This window comes from Pimephales promelas, chromosome 3, assembly GCF_988280905.1.
Source record: "Pimephales promelas chromosome 3, fPimPro1.hap1.1, whole genome shotgun sequence".
In the NCBI taxonomy this organism is placed as follows: Eukaryota; Metazoa; Chordata; class Actinopteri; order Cypriniformes; family Leuciscidae; genus Pimephales; species Pimephales promelas.
The window spans coordinates 47955061-47977349 of record NC_142771.1 but is presented as its reverse complement, the minus strand read 5'-3'; the positions used below and the strand labels follow the sequence as shown (position 1 = coordinate 47977349).

Sequence of the window (22289 nt, the reverse complement as noted above, 5' to 3'; positions counted from 1 at the left end):
GGAGGATTGCATCTCCTTTTGATTGACAGCGATTTCACCCAATAAAAAAATCGCTGACGCGGAAGCTAGTTTAAAGACTTCGTGCTCAGTCTCGTCGCGAATTTTGTGTGTATTTTACTCGAAAGACGAACTACTGTAACATATTTCTTAGTATTTGCAATTTTCATCAGATATTTCACAGTTCAACCTAATTCCCACATTTCTTCCGTCGATGTCAGGTGTCTTGTTACATGTGCGGGCGTGGTGTTTGAATCACGGCACATCTGTCTAGTTTGGTTTCACTTTTGTGTTGGGATTCGGACATGCATTCTCCGCGTGTTTGTTTTCGGTTGTGAGTGCACAGGATGACCTTATGGTCGTACTCATGCATAACGTTAGCGTTCTGTCTTGTCGTGTTCGCTCTGTTCAGTGTGTTGTGTATTGTGTGGCACATGGTTTGTGTTTACATCGGCCGCGTGCTTTCATGTCATGTTTTGTCTTGTGCTGTGTAGCACACAGCTTGTGTTTTAAACTAGCTGTGTGCTTTCATGTTGTCATGTTCTGTGTGAACACGTGTCTTATGAGTGTTCTCATCGTTCTTCAGGTCTCATTTTGTGTGAGCACAATTGCTTTTTAATTTGTTTTATTGGTCATGTGTTTTTGTCATGTTTGGTATGAGCACATGGCTTGTGCTTGTCATGTGTTTGTTGTGCCATATGTGCTTTCCTGTCATTGTGTCGACTCCCATCTTGTTTCCTGATTATTAGTTATTTTGCCCCACCTGTCCTCCCTCGTTACCTGCCTTTTTTGCTCCCAATTTATTCCCCTTGTTTGTTTTTATCAATAAAATGAAGCCCATCAACTCTGCATGGAGTCTTCGCTCTTTTCACCATCCCCACCCCTGACAGTCGAGTTTTAAAAAAAGAAGAAAAAAGAGCTTCCCCTCTTTGAAAGACCAGCAGCCGCCACTGGACTGTATGGTGTATGAATGGGCATATATTTGTATGCTGTGTTTTTGATGTTTTTGATATGAGGATACTCAATATAGTATTTGATCTACATCTGATTGAAGTGTAATTTTATGTAAAAAAAAAAAAAGAACACATGTTGGAAGGAGTGAAATGTATTCCCAAGTGCATGCTGTACATGTTTGTAAAGCCTACCTTGTTTTATGGCTTGACAAGCTAAGTGAAGGGCGACGAGGGATGAGGAGCAGGCACAGTCAATGGACAGAGAGGGGCCCGAGAAGTTGAATACGTATGAGATGCGGTTGGCGGCTATGCTCATAGCGGCACCAGTGCCATTTGTGTGGTTGATGTGTTTTGGATTATTCCTCACAGAGGCCAGCTCAAAGTCCCTGTTCATTAGGCCTGAAAAACAAGCAATACAAAGCAAAACATTTGCCACAGATTGGTCCAATGGCATTTACCATGCAATTATAAATGCATGCACATATAAATCCCCTGGGATTAATAACTGAACACATACATACATTTACTCCTAGACATTAACAGTAAGAATATATGAATTATTTAGTATATGTTACCCAAAAACACTCCTGTTTTCATTCCACTGGCCTTTTCCATTGGTATCCCAGCATCCTCTAGAGCCCTATAGGTGCACTGCAGCAAAAGTTTGTGCTGAGGGTCCATACTGATCAATTCAGAATCAGTGATGCCGAAGAACTTGTTGTCGAACCCATTCAAACTACACATAATAAAAGGTAAATGATTGGGTTATTGCTTTTTTGAGTGAATTGATGCAAAGAGAGGCCAAACAGAGCATTTCAGTCACTGGCCTTTAATTTATTTTTTAAATTTGCACCATTTTTTTTTCCTGAAAAACATAAGTGAACAGAGTATAATGTTTAAAACAGGGGGGAACTGCACAGATGGACTTATCTTCAATGGCACCATTTATTTTCAAGTATTACAGCTGTATCTTCATGTAATATGTTTTTATAAATCAAGGCCAGTATCACTAATATTATAGCTACTGATGTCTCATTGAAAATTATTCCCCCCCCCCCCAAATTAATAAGCTTAATTTTTTTATTTAAATGAACCTTAAAAACAATCCTCACTTAAACCCAAAATAAATGTCATATTTACCAGTACCATACAGAAATTGAATAAGGTCATAAAACAGTCCACACCACATAAATTATAAATAGATGGTTTGCAGTCACGTGATTGTGTTGACGCACGAAATTCAGATGGAGGGCAAGGAGTGAAGAGCGCAATGGACGAGATGGAGGAAAATCTGTACTGTACTACTTTAGACGCGATTACAAGAGAAATATATAAACAGAAAATCAAACATATGTTGGACGTGATCCATACGTTATGAAGAGGACCGATTTTCAACTGAATTGAGAGATTTGTCTGCCATCGAGGCTGTAGATGTCAGCAACTACCTCGTCTTACAGACATACTTTGACTTTAGATAGATATTTCCCCCCCCTTATGAACAACAACTTTTGGCACACGATAAAAACTCCTCGTGGTTTGATCGATTTGAGCAACCATAAACGACACAAAACATAGGCATTTTGAGTTTGTTATAGTGCTTGCTATTGGAGGAATACAAATTTGTCTCTAATGGTATGAAACCTGAAAGTTTAGTAGATGATTATTGAGTCTCCAGCGAGAGTCTCCTTTCCCGATAGTCCTGTTTTTGATTGGATTAGCTATAAGGAAGACTTCCACCTTTTGTCTTTAATGGCTCTGGGATGGCTCTTTGGAACCAGAGTTCCTGGCCACTATCAGCATTTGAATAGTAATGCTGATTCAATCGGATTGGTAATGGCCTCAGAGTAGGGTGTGTTCCTAATTCATTTGCATGCTTTTGTTTCAGTTTCTCCCCCCTCAATGTAAACTCCTCGCCTCTAAATGTATAAATTGTAAGCCTTAGTCAGACTATCCTTGAGATGACTACAGCGACGCAATAAAGAACTTCTGCGTGAAAGATACCTCAAGAGTCTCCTGGTCTGTTGCGTGGAAGAATAAAACTTCACTACAGATGGTGCAGTGACCCGGATAGAGAAATCTTACCTGAATCAAGAACTGTAAGATTTCAATAGAGAAATCTTACCTGAGTTCCAGAACAAGATCAACAAATCTTACCTGAGTTCCAGAACAAGATCTCAAAGCGGACTGAGTTCCAGAACAAGATCTCAACAAAAGAACTTTTCTGACTGAGTTCCAGACTGAATCTTTTCATACAAGCAACGATTCAGTGAGTTTTCACTCTATTCAAAGAACCAGACCAGTACCAAACTTGTGCCTCTGCGCCATCAGAGTTATCAGACAGCTGTAGTGTCTGATTAACTAAAGTTATCCTTTAAAAGTTGTCTTTTAAAGGTGATAGATATCCCCTGTTGTCGGGCAGGGAAGATTGACATTAAATGTTAATGTTTTGGGATCCTCTGAATAAGTCAGGGAAGTTGTAAGATATCCTCTGAATAAGTCAGGGAAGGTTTGTCTAACGGAATAGTCCCTCTACGTTGCTAGAGAAGGTATCCTCTAAACTTAGGGAAGATTAACATTACGTGTTAATATTTGGTGATAACCTCTGTTCACAGAGAAGGATTAGCATTTTTGTGCTAGTTATTGTGGTCGTATCCTCTAAAAGTTAGGAAGGTCAAAGATCCTTTCCATTTTCTTTCAGGGAAGATTAGCGTAACATGCTAATAGTTTGTGATGTTTTTGTTATTTTGTGGTGTTACCCTCTAAAAAGTTACTTTAGAGATGAAAGTTTGATCCTCTGTACAAGCAGGGAAGATTAGCATAAAGTGCTAGTAATATTGTGGATTTTCCTTTGCTCAGCCAAAGAAGGTTTTACAACAGTCGATCTGTGTAAACAAGTGTAGCCTCTGTTGATCAGAGAAAGTTAGTTGTTTTGTGTGGTAACAAAGAAACTCACAAAATGGTTGTGACGAATGCTAGGTTGGTTCCTACAACTGAGAAAAGTGGCCTGTGGTCAGATAGTGAATTTAAGTCATTGTTAGGAGAGCACATGGACTCCATAGTGACTCAGTCAGTCAGATTGAATTTGACAAAGAAATTTGCAGACATCCCAAGTCTCCCGGAAGTTCCGGGAGTCTCCCGCATATTGATAGCGTCTCCCTGATGCCCGCAAATTAGTTCAAATCTCCCGGAATCTAGAGCGAGACATACTGCGCGCATAACATACATAGCGTGCTGCGCGTGCACTGTACAGAGGGAGAGACTTTGCGAGTGTGCCTCGCGAACGCGAAAGTTAGCCCTCCCTCCCACCCCCACAATCCTGTTACCGAAATATACCTCCCGGAAATGAATTCTTGCAGGTTGGGATAACTGAATTTGGCATTCACCCAGAAAAAGTCTGGTCCTGTTGTCACAAAGAATTCAGTTTATCCATTGCACAAGAACAAGCTAGGTGTATTGCTAAGTTAAATAAACAAAACAAACAATTGCAGACTCAATTGTCCTGTTTCAAGACAAAGGTGGGCCATAACCAGGCCTCAACCACATGTAACACTGAAGACCAACAGTCAGATGAAACTTTTCCTGACTTACAAGCATTGTTTGAAAGAGATATAGACATCCCATCAGTAACAGATAAGCATGTAAATTCAGTAAAGTTGTGTGCTGCTAGAAAAAGACCGCAGGGAATTGAACAGTAAGAAAGTGTTCCTTCCAGTGCTTCTGTTGTTCAAATCCAAACTGTTGCTACAACGCTTGGACCTAGAGACATAGAGAGATTGTCCCAGAGTTTACCGCCAGTACACATACAGTTCACTGAATTTAGAAGAGCTTTGATCAGCAAAATGCGTCTCTACGACATGTCGTTAACAGAAGTCACACAGTTAATGTCTCAAATTCTAACTGAATCTGAATTCAACAGTTTTGAGCCTGCTGTTACTTCTGAACTGCAACATGCCAGAAAAGATGAACTGAGAGAAGGTGTTTTGAAAATCCTAAAGAATATCCTAGGACCCAAGATAGATTGGTCTAGAATTACTAACTGTGTACAAAAGAAAGAAGAAACTGTGAATGAATATACTGAGAGGTTTTGTCAGTCAGCTGTAACGTACAGTGGAATAGTGGATGATACTGAAAGTGTACTCAATGACAAAGGGCCGCTGGTCCGCATCTGGTCAGATGGCCTTATAGCTGACTACAGAAGAGCTTTGCCATTTTTGGATCTGACTTGGTCTCACAGAACTTTCAATCAACCTTCGTCAACCTTTTTGGCCAACTTTTTCTCAGCTTTCTTGCTACTCTGAAGCTGCTATTCTCCACACCAGTAAACTTGGGTAGCTTTTTGAGGTGTTAACCATTTGGGCTCACAGCCTTAAATGTTATTCTACAGCACAGGCCTTTCATCAATAATAGTGTTAGGTCAGACTGTAAATGCCCACATGGGGCATTGGGGAAATTGGTTTAACTACCCTCACCCATTCTCACGTATGATGTCTACAACGACTGATGTTTTGTTAGAGGATGAAGGAGAAATAACTCATGATTGGGTTACGCAGATCAAAGAACACATGTCACAGGACAGGTCAAGCCATTAGAGTCTACAGTAAGTGGCATGTGCCCCATCAAGGGATGTTGATCGGCAGTATTGTGTCAAGGAAGAAAAGAAACTTGGTATCATGTGTCACAATGAAAAGTGTTCTGTCACATTGCAAAGTGTTCTGCAAAGTTCTGCCCACTGATAGGGACATGAAAGGACACGAACCAGTGAGGAACCCAAGGGAAGAACCGAAATGCCATATGCGTCAGGGGTCACCCATTTAGTCAATCCTCACCTCACTGTGTTCTTTAGGTGTCAAGAATTAAGGAATAGGGAAAGAGGGAACACTAGCAGACTCAGTGTTTACTCTGCAGGATACAACTCTTGTCTTTTAAGAAATACTGCTCTCTTGATTTCTTTTTCCTCTGTGCAGATACCACTTGATGGCTGTCCCGAGACCCATGTGCACAGACGTCTTCACTTGCGTATGAAGACAGTTCTTCCAGAAAACAACGAGACCCACTGCCGAGCCAACTATCACCAAAGTAAAGAAGAAAAAAAAAATACACAACGCAGAGAAAAGACTTATGGAACCTTCAGTCATCCATCAACATTATCAAGATGTAGTAACCACCAGGACATCGCACAAAGTGAAGACTCCAGAATCCTTGTTTTGCTGGAAACGCTGCAGGCCACAGCCGAAGATGGCTGCATTGACTCACTTGTGCACAAACTTGATGGTCCAACAATATAGTCTTGATCTTTTGGCAAAATTATAACAGATGACTGAAGTTAATCTTCCATAAGAACTTCACAGACCCTAATTGCATGTTTGTTTTCTGTGTCAGCACGCAATTATAGAAAAAGCAAACAGAACATGAGTTGATGTGCCTGTAAATAGCAAAAGTTACAAGAGTGAACTTTTAATTGTTTAAATTTGTATATAGTGTGGGAGTTATTTGGAACTCCAAAAGGGGGAATTGGAGGAATACAAATTTGTCTCCAATGGTATGAAACCTGAAAGTTTAGAAGATGATTATTGAGTCTCCAGCGAGAGTCTCCTTTCCCGATAGTCCTGTTTTTGATTGGATTAGCTATAAGGAAGACTTCCACCTTTTGTCTTTAATGGCTCTGGGATGGCTCTTTGGAACCAGAGTTCCTGGCCACTATCAGCATTTGAATAGTAATGCTGATTCAATTGGATTGGTAATGGCCTCAGAGTAGGGTGTGTTCCTAATTCATTTGCATGCTTTTGTTTCAGTTTCTCCCCCCTCAATGTAAACTCCTCCCCTCTAAATGTATAAATTGTAACAGATTATCCTTGAGATGACTACAGCGACGCAATAAAGAACTTCTGTGTGGAAGAATAAAACTTCACTACACTATATAGAAAATCACTTCCTGCCCTGCATCTGCATTTCGCACCATGGCAACGCAGTGACATGACGTCACATGAAAACAAGCTATTAAATGGACCTATAGATAAATCCTTATCAAAGCTACAAGCGTTCTTTAGTCAAGAGCAGTTTCATTTGAGAGAGAAGAGAAGTCATTCAAGAGTAGGGTTGGGAATCGTGAGAAATTTAGCGATTCCGGTTCTGCCAAACGGTTTCGGTTCCAATACATTGCTCTTTGTATTGTTGTAAAATACATTCATGAAAAACCAGATAAAAAATCAAAAAGATCAAGTATTTTATAGTCTACTATTAAATTAACAATATATATATATATATATATATATAGCACAAATGCATAGCACAGCTGTTTAATGAGGCAGCAACATATGATAGATAGGATAGAACAGAACAAAAAAATACTATTAATAATCTTTAATTAATTTCGCAAAAGTATTATGATATGATTATGAAAGACCCCAATAGAGCAATAGAGTGCTGCACACAGCGCTTATGCGCATCCCGAACGCTGAATGATGCGCTTGAGGCAACATGAGTCACAACGCGCAGCTCTGTTTAGACTAAGTTACGCATTGAAAAGTTCAAAGCACAAGGGAAATACATATCGATCCATAGTGTATTATACAGTTATCTATCTATTAGATAATTATACATTATCTATCTATGCAATAGTTTATTTAGCCTTTTCTTTTCTACAGTTTTACATTTCAGTTACTGTGCGCGTGAAGAACAATATGCTCTCCAATGTTGTGATAGACACGCGCGTGCGGTAAAGGAACATGATTGAGGTACTACTCCAAGATAGTCAATTTATGCGAAACCAAAGAGCTTTATCTACAGATCAAGTATAATAATATTAACATTTAATCATCTTGGAGAGAGTTTCATCATTGCCGAACGCGACGCGCAGTGCTGTTTGAATATTGAATGACTGACGGCGCACTGTGCTGTTTGCTGAATGGAGAATGACTGACGAGTCGATGCGCTGTAACTGTTTGTTTGAATGTTGAATGGAGAATTACTGACAGCTGCAGCGGAGGGAAAAGTTTACGTGAACTTGAATTGAATGACTTAAATATTAATTTCTATCTCACATTATACTATAGTATGGCTTCATATTATCCCCCCCCCCTCCCTCCAAACATTTTCTAATCGAATCTACACGATTCACGTAGGTCACCTATTTTGGTTTCAAAACGGCGAATTTCGCCGAAAGGTGAGTAGTTTTCATGTCTGGCTTTAACACACATGTAAGATGTGCATAGAACAGATTATCTTTTAAAACGGCTTGATTGATTGATTCATAAAGACTTTACCTATTTCATTACTGGATAAATACGCAACCATTATAGGTAGGGGTGCTCCGATCAGGATTTTTGGGGCTGATCACCGATTACTGGAAGCTGTATCACCCGATACCAATCAACGATTACAGGGTCTATTTGAAGCCTTCTATTTATCATGTAGCATTATTATTAAACTATATTTAACCACAATGTACATTAAGTATTACATTTAAGAAAAGACAATGTATCATGTATTTACACCTGTGTATTTATTTGCAAGGAATATGTCCAGCATATTATCTTGGCAGCTTGTGCTTGGTTATTGGGAGCAGCTTAGGACTTGACATACAACTTTCCTGTAGAATATAAAATAAAATAAATAAAAGACAGAACATCTGAGTCTTTAAATTTAGTTTTAGACCACATTAAACTAAAAACTGCAACAAAAAAGGCTATAGCCAAAATAATGTTTTGAGTCAGACAGCAATCAGTTTTTCTAATACTCTTAAAAGTGCACAGCAACAAAAAATAACAAATAACTAACAACTTCCATATCTGTATATCTATAACTTTGCTTTGTTCTGGGATGCTTAGTTTGATTTTGTGGGCATTTAGAGAGGAAGAGGAAGATAAAGAGAGAGTAGAGATTACTAGATTAATTTCTTTCCCAAAGTTTACTTCCTAAACATCAATATTTTGGTAAAAAAAAAAATTATGTATGCAACTGAATTATTTTAAACAGACTAAGAAAGCCAACACTGCTTGTCACATGGTTAGATTGATTTGTTTAGAGCTAGTGAAGTCATGTCCTACCACTAAAAGGATTTTATTTTAAGTAACATTGAGGCACGGATGTACCTAATACAAATAAATAAAACATCTCCAGTTAACTAGCAGAGCATTCAAAATCAAATCGAAATCTAGCACTGAAATGTGTTTGTTTGTTTTTGAACTCAACCTGAGCGCTCGTTGCCACGGCGATCAGAGGATACAGTGTTCTCTGTAGCTCGCACAGTCTTCACTCGGACGCGCGGTTCAATCTATCGCCGTTGCGGACGGACTCTATTCTTTTCGATGATTTGACATGTTGATCAGAGAGGCTGCACAGTTTGACAAGCGGACAGCGGCGTGGTACACACATTGCAGATGGATTGCTAGTGAATTGCTTTTTCACACACCTTGTAGAATTGCCAGACAGCTGAAGCCATTTTTACCAGGGCATAAAAAATTAAAAATTGTCTCGCGAGTTTTGCATCATCTGATTGGCTTTTCTGGATCGGCCTTGAGACCGCCGATCACACATCCCAAAGCAATTATCGGCCATTTTTGATTGGCGACCGAGCAATCGGAGCACCCTTAGTTATAGGCCTTACCTGCTCAATAGGACTTTCACAGGCTCGGTGCTGCTCCTCCGTGGCGATGGCGGCATGCGGTTAAAAATCACAACAAACAAATTTGAAAGTGGGGAGGACATGACCGCATAGGAAATTAAGCCCGTAGGTAGGACATCATACCCAGGCTTCATGAACTTGCACTCCATGCTTTCAACGACGACGCTAACGTGACGTATGGATCTCTATCACACTGTTTCGCCTGGACCCGCCCTGCTCTGCTTCTGATAGGCTTGTAAAGTGTTAGAGCTGCGATGCTCACATTTGATTGGTAGGTGAAATCAATTGACTCGGAAATATTAAACCACATGCAAGTTCACAATTTTTTATTCCACCTCACAGCCCCACGCCGAGATCCGGCACGGTGTCGGAATACTTTAAGCCCTGATTAAAAACAGAATGCATGGCCCCTTTGATTTCTTTTATGAGGGCAAAAGAATTGAAGTTACCCATCAATAAGTGCTGCCTTTGCTGTGTGCATCTTTCCTGCCTTGCTCTCATCTTGATCGTACCATTGAGAGAGATTAAACCTGTCGTCTGGTATCTGAACTGCACAGTTCTCTCCATGAAGGAGGACTCGCCAGAAGTTTTCAAGTCCCTCACCTAATATAGATGTGAACATACAATCCAAATATAGTTTAAACCAAAATCAGGACATGAAAAAATGATAAAATGGTAAATAGTCAATAATCAATTACCTCCAGGAAAGTGGCATCCAATGCCAACAACAGCGATTTCAGCATCATTTTCCATAATGTTTCATGTGCCGCGTCTGCAGATACATTTGATTTTATGACCTGTAGAGAGCAAAAGCAAACATTTAGGCATTGAGGAAACCATATAAAAAAGAAACAGAGCTGCACAGTTAAATCTACATCCGTCATGGCTACCACAGCATATTCTCCGCCATCTTATGGCATCTGCAGCTCCTCTTGAAGAAGCACAACCGCTACTGATCCTCGAGATGACAGAAACCACTCCTGAACCCTCTGCCTGCTCTGATATGGCCAAGGAGGCTGTTTATAAATCCCCTGAGATCTTTATTTCTCATGAGAAATGCAGTGCTCTGGTCAACCGCTATAGAGTTAGTGTCGCTACAGAGTAAGAACCGTTGAATGCAGTTTACAGGCTTCATAGAAAGAGAATCTTTTGAGCCGCAGTGAGCAAAATCAGTCATGTTTGCAGACCAAATAGCTCAATAAAACACAACGCACAGACATGTGAAATAAAACGTCATCATGTTTTAAAGAAGAGTGGTTTATTAATATTAATTTTGTAATTTTACAATTACACACCCAAGGTGTAGGCAGTGCTGGTCCTACCTAAAAAGAGATATAAGCGTATACGGCCACATGCCAGGCGTTTAGACAAAAGGTAATTATAAGTTTGAAAGTTTGTTTCTGCCAGTCATGTGGGTTAATGTTTGAAAATGAAGAGGCGGCGACACTATCAATCTGGTGCTGGGAATGAAGCGGAATGGAATGGAATGTAATGGAATGAATGGAGAAGCGCTTTGAGGATGCTGTGCCAGTGTAACAATGGTCTCGTGGGCTCTTAGATAATTCTATATTGCTATAATAATTTTAGATACCTTATTATCCAAATTGTTTAGATTTTTAGAATGTATGTTAGCTACCCTTTTCATCTGTTACGTTCCACGTGTGTTTGCGTATTTTGCCCTTTTTCTTTTGTGTTTTTTTCTATTCGTTAGTCCCAGGTCGTGATCATTGGCTGCTCATCAGATATGTGACGTCATGACGTAACGGACGTTTCACTAATCCACTGACGTTCCGCCCGTCCCACAGGTGGGACGTTTGCCACTATATTTTTAAAAACAATAATATCTTAGTAAATACCTTAAATAATATTGACAAACTATATATCATTTGAAAGCTTACAATCTTTAGTTTCCATATTTGGTGACTTATTTTCAAAATATATTACAGAGGAGCCATAATTTATCAATATGCAACAAGAATATTTTCATACTCATAAGGCGTGTTCAGACCTTTATTTTAAAATAGCAGTAAACATGGAAAATCATGAAAAAAGGGTAGATACCTCAGTTTGTTTTCATGCCAAAAGTTCAAAAGATAGAATCCATTCAATTATTTTGGAAAAAAGGTCTGAAAAGTTTGAAATATCAAGAAAAAAATAAATAAATTCACCATTTGTGACGTGGCAGCTAGCTATGACTTACATGCGTGTTCTTTGTATGTGTTTCTTAGAGGTTCAATTCATTTCAAAATCTGCCAAACTTCCCATACTACTTCTGAATAGGATCTCTACTTCAGAAATTGTATGAAAATTGTGAAAATAATGGTTCATATCACTCAAAACACGAATGGAAATGCAAACGCCCTTATATGCGCAGTAATGGAGTCTGATTGTGCCCTAGTGAAAAAGTTGGGTACTGCGCTCAAACAAAATCTTACTGAAAGCTCATTTTTTGAGATATCAACCTAGAATTTGAAACACAACTTGTTCAGATTTTTGGCTTTGATCTTTCTGACGTTTTAGAGTAGCCCAGCTTTTGAAAATATATATTTTATGTAAAATATGAATAATTAATATTTTTACATTGTACATTTCCATAAACTCAAACTTCTATAACGTTTTTTCTGTTTCACTTATTTAATTTATTTCACTTCTACAAAAATCTGCCAAATGTCTTCTTTAAAACAAGACCAATCATATGTCTATATTCCAAAGCATTCTTGAATTACAACCATTTAAGTTCGAAATATGCATTTTCATCTATATTCAAAAAAAGGGGGGGTGACAGTTAAGAGGTTAAAAGGCTCATTGACAAGGAGCACCAAAACTCAGCTAACACCCATGCCTTGAACTATTTATCAAAATCAAGTACACGTTTGTTCATGTTTTTGCTTATACGCTGTTTAGAAGATTAACACTCCTTCGGTGATCTAGTTCTGAAACTATGCATTCCATCACATCTATTATTGCTGGTGATGGAATGCATTGTTTCAGAACTAGATCACTAGAAACTCAACTAAATGCATTGTGTGCGTGTAACCGATGATAAGCTTAAAAGCTGTTAATCTAATTTGAACACGGCGTGTTGTATGCTGTAGACGACTGTAGATCATTTAGCTTTAATCTTCGTTTGTATTGTGAGTTTGTCTTCTACTGATTGTTGGTCTCAAATAGGACTCCACCTGTAAAGACCACGGTAGACAGCATTGTTGCCTATTAGTTAATTGGAGAGTGATTGCCACCCATTGTTTTCCTTTTTATTTAGTCAGCATAAGGGTTAGGGTCAGATTTGTTTCTGCATTTTTCTTTTGGTTGGTAGTTTTAGAGGTTTGGGTCAAACAGTTATGTGAGTTATGTTTTGATTGTTTCATTGATTTGGCAACACTCTTGTTTTTCTGATTATTTGTTTATCTTTTACATTTCTAATGTGTTTTCTAATGTCTTTATAGAGGGTTTTCACTACACGTCATCAATCCAGAAGTCAGCCATGTTGGAGGCTATGAACGTAAACACTGTTTTCTCTTTTTTCTGTTCTTGTTTTTTCTCTTTCCTTCATTGATTCTTCTTATTAACATCAGGTGTCACCACTAATGGCCAATCATCACTTAATTAATCACTTAATTATCTCATTAACTTCAACACCGCTTCAGTGTTCATTTTTAACACCCTGGAGTTGGACCTACTGTATATGTACACCGAGAGTGTACATATGTACACTGGGGATTTTGCTGTGTACGGGTTATTTTACGGGAAAATACTAAAGCAGGAAGACAGTAAAAGAGCTAAAATACGACCGACCGGGTTGACACTTCAGCGTGAAAAATCGGGGGTGTTAGCGTGTGAAACTAATCAAATGTGGGTGTCTCACGGCCAATGTGTGAGAGTTGGCAGCTATTTGTGAATCACAGGCATTGTGACACAAGCACTGCCACTTGTGTGCAGTCATATCACGCAAAATAATCACTCACTCTGTGGACAGCTGTCCTCTTCTGCGTGGGGAGTTTTTTCCAGTTGACTATCGCACCACGGTCATATTGATCTGGCACGTTGAGCCTGGTCATCGATGGCAGTACTTTGTCCCACTCGCCACAGCACAGACACTCTATTTCAGTCGGCATAGGGTGGCATATTGCCCCACACTCACACCACCAGTTCGTGTTGGCTCTAATTCTCACGTCCTCAGGCTGTTGAGTGATCGCAACATCCTCCTTCTGTCGGTCTATTTACATTGCACGCAGCTTCTCTTCTGAAAACTCTGGTTCGCAGAGGTATGGGTCTGAGAAGTCACCCTCTTGGTCTCGCAAAAAAAATCCCCCATGTCAATCACCATTCACTATGTTGACTGTCGTAAAAATAGCCAGCTAATATTCACGCCGGTATGTTGACGGAAGTTGGGGTATTTCAGGTGTTGTGTGATATGACTGCACCCAAGTAGCAGTGCTTCACCTGTGATTCACCCTAATATAGTCCCAAGTCAACATCTGCCTATTTAATCGCCTAGTCTTAATATGAAATGATATTTGTACTCGTTGTGAATACACAGGCCACAAGAAGTAATTAGGTGTGTTTTTTTCAATCACTTTTACTCACACCATGGCAACATAGGATTCCATTCATTATGCCAAGCTAAGCTAGTGTCGGCATTGCCAAACTAAGACAATGCATGCACTTTGAAAAAAATGCTATTGCCAACCCAGATAGCAAACTGACATTGAATCAACGTGAAAATATGACATCGAAACAACGAAACAATCTGACATTGTTTTGCTCATCGAATTAACGTTGAACCAACGTCAGACGCGTCATTCTTTCAAAACTAACGGAAAATCAACTTGAAATCAACGCGTTGTTTCAACGTTATGAAAGCAAACCAATTTTCGATTTTCATTTAGCTTTGAAGAATGCCGCGGCTGACGTTGGTTCAACGTTAATTCGATGAGCAAAATCAACGTTGTTTCAATGTCATGAGAGACGTCGTTTCCACGTTGATTCAATGTCAGTTTGCTGTCTGGGAAACTATTTTAATGTAGAGGACACTGTGAATAAGCCTCTATTTTCTATGAAATTTCAAAAAACGGTGGAGTGTTCCTTTAAGATTGTACTTTTAAATTATCTTATTTAAAACTAAAATAAATGTTCTCTGTAATCTATATAAAAAGGGAGAGATGTCAGCCGTTCTCATTATCGTTCTCTCGGCTCATTATTTTCCTAATGTGACACGCCCACGGAGAGCGCGCGGTATTCAAACGCAAATGATCTGAAACAACACATTGAGATGTGTAAACGCCCACATAAACTCGGTAAACACACTATATTTAGTCTAGTATATTTGTACTATCTAGTCTCCTGTAAACTTCACTTAGCCAAAGTAGCAAAGCTGACTCCGTGTTATAAATATGTTAGATTTATAACGTCTGTCACAAAGGATTGCTTTATCAATAATCTTCCTAATCAGTTTCATCATCTCAGCATCCCAGAGAGCTTAGAAGAACTCAATATTGTGACAGAAACTTTTAACTCTGTCTTTTCCAGCACTTTAGACACAGTTGGTCCGTTGCGCTTAAAGAAGATTAAAGCTCAAGTTTAAGTTCCTTTTATTTCTAAAGCACATTTACTACCGGCCACTGGCCGACCAAAGAGCTGTATAAAATTTCATTTTTTGAGGCTCTATTTCATCTTTTTTTTTTTTCCAAGCGGGGTCTGGGAATATGAAGAAGGAGTTTGTTTCCCAATCTAAGTCCACGCTTAGGAGTAGGGGAGCGCGGGGCACAACCTAACGCGGGGTTAAATGTAACACGGACCGTTTACATTGTTTGTCAGGATCAAGCAGGTTGTCTTTCCGCTATTTTTCTCTTGCTGCCAGAAGACGGTCTCCCGCGAATTTGAAAGTTTTGATAATATTTCGTGAAGATACTGGACAAAGTGTTTTGACACCATGGAAGTCATTTTTTTCATCATAGGTTTTTTTTTCGGTTTCTGAGTTGGGTGTATACATTTCCAAATCTAACTTTATATTGCCTTAATCACTGTCTTGTTGGCTCAAACATAGCACCGTATTGAAACATGCCAGCAATTCCTAGCGATTGTTAGCTAGGCTTAAAATATGTAATACACACCGGGGTTGGTTGTAACACAGTGCTACAAACAAGCCGCCAAGTGTACAATGATAATCAAATGAAAACAGAGCCTCACAACTTTTCAGGTGTGAGTATACCAACTTTGTTGGGCTTTCACAAACAATGTTGTAATTTAAAATGTTTAAAATTTAGTGTACTATGAATGATAACTTGTTTATTTATTAAAAATATGGCCTGTTTTTAATGCAAGAATAAACCCTTTAAATTTTTATTTTAAGCTCATTTGTATTATTATTACTGTTGTTATTATTAATAATAATAATTGTACATGCAGCTGCCACACACAAATCTAATTTAATTGCAATTACAATATTTATAATTTATTTATTATTATTTATTGCAAAACTATGCAGCCCTTTTCTGTGTCTCTATCCATGATATTGATCCACAATAGAAGGATGATTGGATGAGGGATGGATGTATGGACGTCTGTCTATACAGATGCACAAACAATTTCAAACTATACAAATAAAATAGTCCTGAATTATGTGTGTTACACACAAGTGTTACAACTAACCCCTCTGTCTGTTACAATTAACCCCACATATGGGGTAAGTTGTAACATTTGCACTTCTGTCACTTTTAGTGCAACTGTACGAAAATGGTAGGTCCTAGAAAAAAACTTTAAGTGGTCATTTGTAGCAGAGATGTGTATGTTGCTTGTGTAAAAAAATATTAATCTAACCTAATTATTTTTTAATTAATTTAGCCAAAACCAAAATGCGTTAGGTTGTGCCCCGCTCTCCCCTATACAGGTGTAAGTCCATCAGATAGGATTATATAAGTGCAAGATTATTTAAAGATTTGTTGACCACTAATAGAATTTTATATTCAATTCTATACTGAACAGGTAACCCAGATAGCAGACTGACATTGAATCAACGTGGAAATATGACATAGAAACAACGTTGATCTGACATTGTTTTGCTCATCGAATTAACGTTGAACCAACGTCAGACGCGTCATTCTTTCAAAACTAACGGAAAATCAACTTGAAATCAACGCGTTGTTTCAACGTTATGAAAGCAAACCAATTTTCGAATTTCATTTAGCTTTGAAGAATGCCGCGTCTGACGTTGGTTCAACGTTCATTCGATGAGCAAAATCAACGTTGTTTCAATGTCATGAGAGACGTCGTTTCCACGTTGATTCAATGTCAGTTTGCTGTCTGGGAACCAATGTAGAGATCTCAGAAGGGGGTAACATGATCAACTTTTTTACATTTAAGCTGGCTATGATTAAACTGCTTGTTAAAAAAACGCAACTTGATCCTACAGAATTAGTCAATTACAGGCCTATCTCAAATCTGCCTTTTCTGTCAAAGATACTGGAAAAAGCAGTATCCTCACAACTGTGTTCCTTTCTTGAAAGAAATGATATCTGTGAGGATTTTCATTCCGGATTTACACAGCAAAAACTCCAGTGTTAAATTAACTCTCCTGGGAGTTTATTTGACTCCAGACTCAAGAGTGTTAAAGTGTTAAAATATGAGTGTTAAATTAACACTCAAGAGTGTTAAAGTTAATGAGCTAATTAAGTGATTAATTTAGTGATAATTGACCATCATTGAAGACACCTGATGATCACAGGCAGAATCGCTGAAGAAGAAAAATCTCATTTTCGAAGTCACCATAATGGTGATCATTATTTGCTTAGAGAAAAGGTGATCAGGTGCTGCTGATTATGGTTTGACATAACCCACTGAGCAAAATGATGTCCAAAAGATGTTTTTCAATGTCTTTGTCACAAAAGGCAGAGTTTGAAAAGACTTCCACTAAGGGGCCAGAATGAAAGTTTTTATGACGTCTTTTTTGACCTGTTCTGGACATCTGAAAAAGACGTTAATGGATCCTTCGTGCAAGGTTAAAAACTAGTTCAAATGTGGCCATTCTCAACATTATTTATGGTCTATACTGGTTTATACTGTTTCTGGACCAAATAAAAACTCTCAGGATGCATTAAATTAAAACTTATGTTTATTTTTATTCCTTACATTGTTTAGATGGTGATATTTATTTCATTTTGAGTCACCATTGTGGTGATCAGTGTTTGCTTTAGTTGGGCTCTTGGTCCCAATAATTAGTATTCTAGCTTTTCCTTGGTTGTTGTAACTGTGTGTGTTTGAATAACACCATTGTTGTGACAGAGAAAGCCAAGAAAATTGGCTCTCATCAGCTCCTTGTCGGTTGTTGACGATGATGATGATGTTGATGATGATGATGAAATCAATATAAAGTGGGCATTTAACGTTGTGTTTAGACTTTTGTGTTTGTATCTGGAGTTTATAACCACCAATCTTGTGGAACTGCATTATTTGGCCTAGTAGTTGGACAAAAAGCAAATTTACACAATGTTTTGAGAAAATGTTCCATCTAGTCACACACAGACATCAAGATTTTGCATATGATTCACAAAAATGGTGACAATAAATAAAAAAAATGCTTCATGCCGCAATGCATGATGGGTAGCTTTCATAGTACAAAACATCCTCGATTCCCAGGCTTTTTTGTTTTGGTTGTCACCGTCGTTGAGAATCATATGCAAAATCTTGATATCTGTGTGTGACTATGTGTTTCAATTTCTTAAAACATATTGTATGCAGTGGTCATTATAAAGTTACTGGTCCAAATAATGCAGTTCTACGAGATGAATAATTATAAATTTCAGATATAAAAACATAAGTTTAGATGATTTTGTCATCATCAGCAAGCAACTGAAGACATCTAATTTTTAATTTTCTTGGCTTTCTCTGCACAATCAATGGTGTTATGCAAACAGTTACAACAGCCAAAGAAAAGCTAAAGTAAGAAGAATTGGGACCAAGAGCCCAACTAAAGCAAACACTCATCACCACAATGGTGACTTAAAATGAAACAAATATCACCATCTGAACCACATCTAAACAATGTAAATAAACTAATTTATTTCAAATAGTAAATTTAATGCATCCTGAGAGTGTTTCTTCAGTCCAGAAACAGTTTAAATTGTCTAAATAAGACCATGAGTTATGTTGAAAACATGTTGAACTTGTTTTTAACCTTGTACGAAGGATCCATTAATGTCTATATCGGACGTGCAGAACACATCACAAAAAGATGTCATGAAAACTTTCATTCCAGCCCCTCAGTGGATCAGCCCCATCAGACTTTTGTGACAAAAACAATATCTAAAGTATAAAATGTAAGGGTTGACAGACTGCCGCACTGAAGCAAACACTGATCTCCATAATGGTGACTTATAATTTTGATTTTTCACTTTCAGTGATTCTACTTGTTAACATCAGGTGTCTTCAATGTTGGTCAATCATTGCTCAATTAATCACTTAATTATCTCATTAACTTTAACACTGCTTCAGAGTTAATTTAACACTCTTGAGTGTGGAGTCATATAAACTCCCAGGAGAGTTAATTTAACACTGGAGTTTTTGCTGTGTAGAACGTACCAATTGACCACAACATTCTTTTAAATAGACTAGAAAACTATGTCGGCATTAATGGAATTGCACTAGCATAGTTTAAATCATACTTAACCTACCGTTCTCCATTTATAGCAATAAATGAAGAGATGTCTTATCGATCACAAGTTCAGTATGGCGTACAACAAGGCTCAGTCCTAGGACCGCTGCTGTTCACTCTTTACATGCTGCCATTAGGAGATATCATTAGGAAGCATGGCATTAGTTTTCACTCTTATGCTGATGATACTCAGCTATGCATTCAGTTAATTTTGTGAATTGGTAAGTACTTTTATATCAGTACACAGCTGATATAAAAAATTGGATGACTAGTAGTATCCTACAACTAAATTCTGAAAAACAGAGATTCTAATTATTGGACAAAAAAGTCTACACGTAATAACCTAGAATACTGTCTAACACTTGATGGCTGCTCTGTTAAGTCTTCGTCGTCGGGTTGGAACCTGTGTGTGTGTTTGTGTGTGCACTCTCTTTGATACCAATCTTTCATTTGAAAATCATGTGTCTAGTATCTGTAAAACTTGGGCTGAACGATTTTGGAAAATAATCGAATTGTGATTTAACCCATATTGTGATTGCGATTTAATATACGATTACTTTTTAAGTTCTTTATCTTCTGTATTATTCGACAAAGACAAGCAATAAATCATTGTATAGTAGGGATGGGAATGGGGATATTTTTTTCCTTGGATGGTAGGGGAAGACTCATAAATGCTATTAACCACAGTGACGGGTAGGTTTAGGGACGGGTTGGGGTAGGTCATATATATTTATATATACAGTAATGTAACGTTAAGTCAGTGGCGTTCATAAACGCGTTGAAAAGGGATTATATGTGTTGGAAATACGAATTGCTGTGTTATACATGCGCCATTTCATGAGATCAGTCTGTAAAAGCAGAGGTTAGACCTGGCCAAGCAGAGTCACAGCGTGATTCGCATCTCCCGTGGGTGATCGCAGAACGGAGACATAATCACTGCTCACTGCAAATCCGGGTAAGTCTTCATTGATAAGTGTTCTTATTTATTTATTTAAAATGAAATGAAAAACTTTTTATCAGACCCCCAAAAAGCCGTACAATCGAGCACACAGCAAGAGTGAACCATCCTCTTCTCTAAATCCTCCTCCAAACGTGCAAAACAATCAAATTACAGGTATCTAGCGGTGTTTCTTGCCACACGATTCCCATGATGTAACGCGACAAACGTAAACAATGACGTCATAAAATATCCTCCTATAGAGATGGCTCAAAGCCATGACAAATAGAGTGCATGAAGTCAGTGTGGTTGCATTAATTAAAAATATGTATTGATTTACATAAAAAATATCTGTAAAACAAAAAAACAACAAAGCTTATCTGGGTAAGAGGCATGAGTGATTGTGTTTAAAGTATAGAAAACAATATAATCTAAACAATGTAAACCAAATCTCAAACAAATAACCTATCTAGCTCTCTCTCCTGATACACTAACAAAGCAATGTTTTTTAGAAGAAAGAAGAGGTGGACATAGTTCTCTAGATGAGTCTCAGTAGCAGGAGGAGCTGGAGACCCGTAACTCTGTGTCAATATTAAAGGAGAAAAAATAATGTGTGGACTGCTACAAAAAATATATTTGTTTTCCAGAACAAATATCTAAACATCTTTAAATCCTTGAAATCCATTCCAGTCTGACAGCTGTGATCAGATTTTGTGTGTTTTATGTGACTTTCTCACGACACACACAAATCGGATCTGAACGCTGTGGACATCAATAATTTTAGATCAGATTCTTATCGGAAACACAAATAAACGGATTTGGACTGACAGTGTGAACGTAGCCTTAAAGGTGCATTGTGTAATATTTTAGGAGGACCTGTAGACAGAAATGCAATATCATGTACATAACTATGTTTTCAGTGGTGTATAAAGACCTTACATAATGAACCGTTATGTTTCTATTTCCTAAGAATGAGCCATTTCTGTCTACACACACTGCGAGTCCCCTTACATTGGAATGTGCTGACGTTCTTAATTTCATTTTTCTCCTCCCTTCTTCATTTTTGTAGGGGAAATAAAGTATACTTTATAAGTTAATTTTTCAGAAAACATGACTTCTTAAGTAATTTTGCATCTCATTAATGAAAGATTCTTTTAAATATTTGTACTGGAAAACATTACAAAAATACTGAGGAAGAATATCATCATGTTTTACAGTGTGAAAATAAAAAAGCAGGTGAAATATTCTTACCTGGATACTCATGTAGAGTTTTGTCTTGTTGAAAATGTTAAATGATTTAAATGAGTCTGACCGACATTTAATTAGCTATTTAAAGGAGGCGTACACATAAGAATTAGATAATGATTGACAAGTGTCAATGTGTGGGTTTTGTGTCTTGTTCCTTGTTCTTGTCCGTCATGTGATTCTTTCATGTTTCTTGTCATTTATTAGCTATCTGATCGTTGTTCAAAGGTTTGTTCCAGGTTCTTGTTTTGAGTTCTGAATTCCACGCCACCTTATGTTTTTGTTTGGTTTAATCTTGTCTTATTCATTAAAGTTGATTTTAAGGTAACTTTTAACTTGCCTCCATCATTCATAACAGACAATAGAACAGTTAATAGTTTTTCATGTTACCCTTAGCTCACAACAATTTATTCCTTTGCTTCCAATTGCTTCCTTTTTAAACATATTCCTCTGACTGTATGATCATAGACATGAATGCAAAGTCTATATGTCCTGGTGCTCTTTGGATAAGGATTAACTGATTTCATGATTCAAGATTTATAACCAAGGCATTTAAGATTAAGATAAAAAAAAATATCTAAAAAGCCTTTATTGCATCCTGGCAAGAAAAACTAGTAAATACAAGTGCAAATAAAGTAAACCGATGTGTTGGGTCTGATTCCTTTGACTAACATATTTCCATTGTTTGCAGAAGAGCCTTTTTGCAGACTACTGTAGTTCTCAACATGCAGAGTGTTTAAATAAAAATAATAATAATAATAAAAAAAACATGCAGAGTGCTTACTAAAACCAACTAAAACCAACACATACAATTATATCAGCCCAATTATTTTAATCACACCTTTATTGGCTGCCTGTCAGGTTTCATATTCATTTGAAATTTTT

The 22289-nt window shown here is 37.8% G+C and overlaps 1 protein-coding gene across 2 annotated transcripts in view; it reads right to left on the bottom strand.

Moving 5' to 3' along the window:
* The window catches only part of LOC120487209 (uncharacterized), a 42930-nt gene extending 21479 nt beyond the window's left edge, over positions 1 to 21451 (bottom strand). Inside the window, exons 1-5 of one of the 2 annotated variants that reach the window (XM_039683463.2) lie at positions 21411 to 21451; positions 10272 to 10370; positions 10023 to 10176; positions 1526 to 1686; positions 1143 to 1349 (exon numbers count right to left, since the gene is read on the bottom strand). In XM_039683463.2, coding sequence (XP_039539397.2) covers positions 1143 to 1349; positions 1526 to 1686; positions 10023 to 10176; positions 10272 to 10326 — 577 coding nt within the window. In that variant the 5' untranslated portion in view covers positions 10327 to 10370; positions 21411 to 21451. Of the gene's footprint in view, positions 1 to 1142; positions 1350 to 1525; positions 1687 to 10022; positions 10177 to 10271; positions 10371 to 21410 lie in introns of those variants that run through there. The other variant, XM_039683466.2, reaches the window with a different exon arrangement.
* Positions 21452 to 22289: the final 838 nt, after the last annotated feature.